The 3,646-nt window shown below is 38.6% G+C and overlaps 1 protein-coding gene across 1 annotated transcript in view; it reads left to right on the forward strand.

Moving 5' to 3' along the window:
• Nucleotides 1–295: 295 nt before the first annotated feature.
• Nucleotides 296–3,646, forward strand: part of LOC101852560 (endoglucanase 4) — a gene marked incomplete in the record, with an annotated part of 33,211 nt that continues 29,860 nt past the window's right edge. Inside the window, 1 exon segment of the mRNA XM_013085771.2 lies at nucleotides 296–708. Within this exon segment, the coding sequence (XP_012941225.1) occupies nucleotides 701–708 (8 nt within the window).

Raw genomic sequence — 3,646 nt, forward strand, 5'->3', positions numbered from 1 at the left:
CAGGTGATTGTCTTAGGCAGTTGGCAACTAGAGCGGGTGCAACAGAGTTTATTGTTATTCCTGTTGATAAACAAGCTAGCTGGCCTCAAGTACCACTGCCAACGTCCTGGTACTTTTGTAAATACTAAATCATTATTATTCATCCGCCTTATTATATCATTATCATCTTTATTATCATGGTTGCATAACGTTGGATAATGATTTTTTGTTCGTCAAGTTATTTCATTCTAGCAGGAAATTAGACAGTGTACTTTAAGATGACTGTGCATTTATCGAAATTATAATGACGAGGCGGATGCTTTGAGATGAGTTGCATTATTATTCAGATCGGAAGTTGTTTATTCTTCCGTGACGGAGAGCGCGGACAACAGTAGACAATCATAGACTCTAAATATGGACATTAGATAAAGCTATTTCCTGGCGTAGATGACAGGACTAATAATACTATAAAAACTGATGCACAACTAGTGTTTGGACCTTGAAGAGGCGCTTTCCCCCGTCACAAACACACGCGCGCGCACATAGAAACACAAACATACATACAAAGCGCCAGTTCAGCTTTGAAGCTGTGTACCTCTGGCTTCAGTTGTTCTGGCTTCTTAGAATTCCTAACAGAGCACACCAAAAAAATCTCTTTTTGTTCCCCTTAAAATTAAAATCTGTTTGAATCCTGTCTACAGAAACACCCCAGTCTTCGACCATGGCATTGTGAGTATTTCGTGTTTAGTTGTTTTATGCCTTTTAAGAATGCAGAGAATATATTTGAAGGAAAAGAAATCAAATGAGAAAGTACTTGATGAGGCCCACGTGGGCGACTCGCTGATACGAAAAAAAAAAAAATCAGGAAAAGACAAATGCAATTTTTGGGACACCTACATAGACATTAATGCATTGGACATCTAGCTCTCACTGGCACCCAGAGCAATTTCCTTAGAGAACCTGAATAGATGGGTGACAGGGAAAGATAAGGGTAAAGTAGCTGGGATTTTTTTTTGAGCGTCCGAGCGTGGAATGAAAAGAAAGCCATGATCACTGATGTCTGTAGCAGATCTGGCACTTGATGATGCTTTGTAAAAGCTTGATTAAGTCAAGTTGGCCGGCCACTGTGATAAAAAAAGAGAACGAAATAATCTAGGTCAAGTGCTTAAATTCTATTTTTTTTTGCTGTTTTTTTTAGCACAAATCTACTATTGTACAACATATTATAATGAAATACAACTTTATTGATAATGTAAAGTGCAATGAAGAAGCAAACATGTTCATACAGATGCAAATTTCCTTTCAAAATGAGTCGAATCGAGGCTTTCTTAGTAACCTGTATGGCTGACGAAAAAACGTGCATGCAGAAAAATCGCGTAGTCATGCAAAGGAAGTCAGTGACGGACGCAAACGAGCTCACCTGCATATATGAGCCTGGTCTGCAACTGACGAAAAATGCAAGTGGATTTGGGGCCTTAGGCGTTTCGTTGTTGCACAAGGGAGATTTATGTTCGAGTCCTCAGTGGGAAGGATCTGTTAATTCGGTATCACCGTCTGCCTGTCTTTCTGTTTGTCTGTCTGTCTGTCTTTTGGTATGTTGTTTCCTTCACATCTCAGGTTAGCCCTGGCAGATGGGGTCGAATCCCGCTTCCTTAAAACCCTATTCGTACGTCGTGTTTTACTATCGTATCCATACGACGTGGAGAACTCTGTGCCGCCACTTTCCAAACAGGAAATTTACTCGTTAATCCGATCCGTACGCTTTGCTTAGCAGTTTCCCAAAATGAATTTTTGAGAAATACTGGAATTTTCAAAGAGATCTTCATACTAGAAGTATTCTAAAATGTGAAGAATACAACCACGGGGGTATAAAAGGACCCCAGGATGTACGGATAGGGTTTATAATGTAAATTGTGTCGGGTCAACCTGACCAATGACTGTGATTTGGCGGATAGTCCAGAGAGAGAGAGAGAGAGAGAGAGAGAGAGAGAGAGAGAGAGAGAGAGAGAAACAGAGAGAGAGAAACAGAGAGAGATAGAGAGAAAGAAAGAGTGAAAGAGAGAGAGAGTGAAAGAGAGAGAGAGAGAGAGAAAGAGAGAGAGAGTGAAAGAAAGAGTGAGGAGATAGTGAAAGAGAGTGAGAGTGGAAGAGAGAAGGGGAGAGAGGGGAGGGATGGGGAGATAGAGACTCTGGGGTAAAGAAAGAGACAGAAAGACAGAGACAATAAGAGACAGACAGACAGTGAAAGAGGCAGAGAGAGGAGTAGAGGATAGACAGAGACAGAGACAGAGACAGAGAAAGACACACACACACACACACACACACACACACACACACACACACACACACACACACACACACACACACACATATATATATATATATATATATATATATATATATATATATATGTATATATAACACACACACACACACACACACACACACACACACACACACACACAAACAACAACACATACACATAATATACACACAGAAAGATGGAATTGAAACAGAGACATTGTTATAGAGAATGTAGGACACGGATATAAACGGTGCTTTTGAGTCACACGATGTCAAGTGCGTTGCGTAGGTGGCAGCTTGAAAAAGGGGGATGAAAATAGACACACAAAAAGACGGAACATGATAGCATCTGTATGCTTCCCAGGAGGTTGAGATTGTTTCAGAACGCTTTCAGATCTGCAGCTGATGCAATAATAATAATAATAATAATAATAATAATAATAATAATAATAATAATAATAATAGGTTGTAAAGCGAATGGAACTTTCCGTTTAGCGTGAATTTGCACAATATAAATGCTATTTATTATTATAGAGAATTCTTTCAGTGTGTTAGAAGATTTTTTTTCTATTGACAGTGTCGTGTTATGAGCGTCTCGTTCAATTTTTTGAAGTTTGGAAAATGTCCAAGAAAAAGGGGGGGAAAGATCGCCCGAAATAAGATTCCTAACAATGGCACTTGCGATAAAAATAAATTGGTAAATAAATAAATAAACACTAGAATTGATGGACGCAACGAAACAAAATGGAAGTTTGTTGTAAGATCCCCCATGGAGCTTTCGTTCCAATGGCAGCTTTGGAAAATTCCAAAAATTGATTTGGGCTTTTGTGGTGAGACGCTGAGTTTTCAAAAATTAATAGCTAGGCCAACGAAATTCTGCATACAAAAACGTTTGAAACGTTCATCTGCCATCGTGGGAAGACGATGGGCATAAAAGAAAATAGGAGCTAAGGTCAGCAAAAATCTGTTCAGGAAATCGCTTAAAATGTTTATCCATCTGTATGCCAATGTTATGTATTGTAAGCCCCCCTGACATAAACTGGTGAATAACGCCACTTTCTCTTTTTCTTTCTTTCTTTCTTTTTTCATTTCTTTCTTTCTTTCCCTCTTTCTCTTTCTTTTTGTCTTTCTTTGTGTCTTTCTTTCTGTCTTTCTTTCTTTCGCTGGTGAATAACGCCATCTTCTGTTTTTGTTCTTTCTTTCTTTTTTTCTTTCTTTATCGATCCATCCATCCATCCTTCCGTCTTACCATCAATCCATTTTACTCTATCTATCTATCTATCTATCTATCTATCTATCTATCTATCTATCTATCTATCTATCTATCTATCTATCTATCTATCTATCTATCTATCTATGCGCC

This window comes from Aplysia californica, unplaced genomic scaffold (genome assembly GCF_000002075.1).
Source record: "Aplysia californica isolate F4 #8 unplaced genomic scaffold, AplCal3.0 scaffold00405, whole genome shotgun sequence".
NCBI lineage: Eukaryota > Metazoa > Mollusca > Gastropoda > Aplysiida > Aplysiidae > Aplysia > Aplysia californica.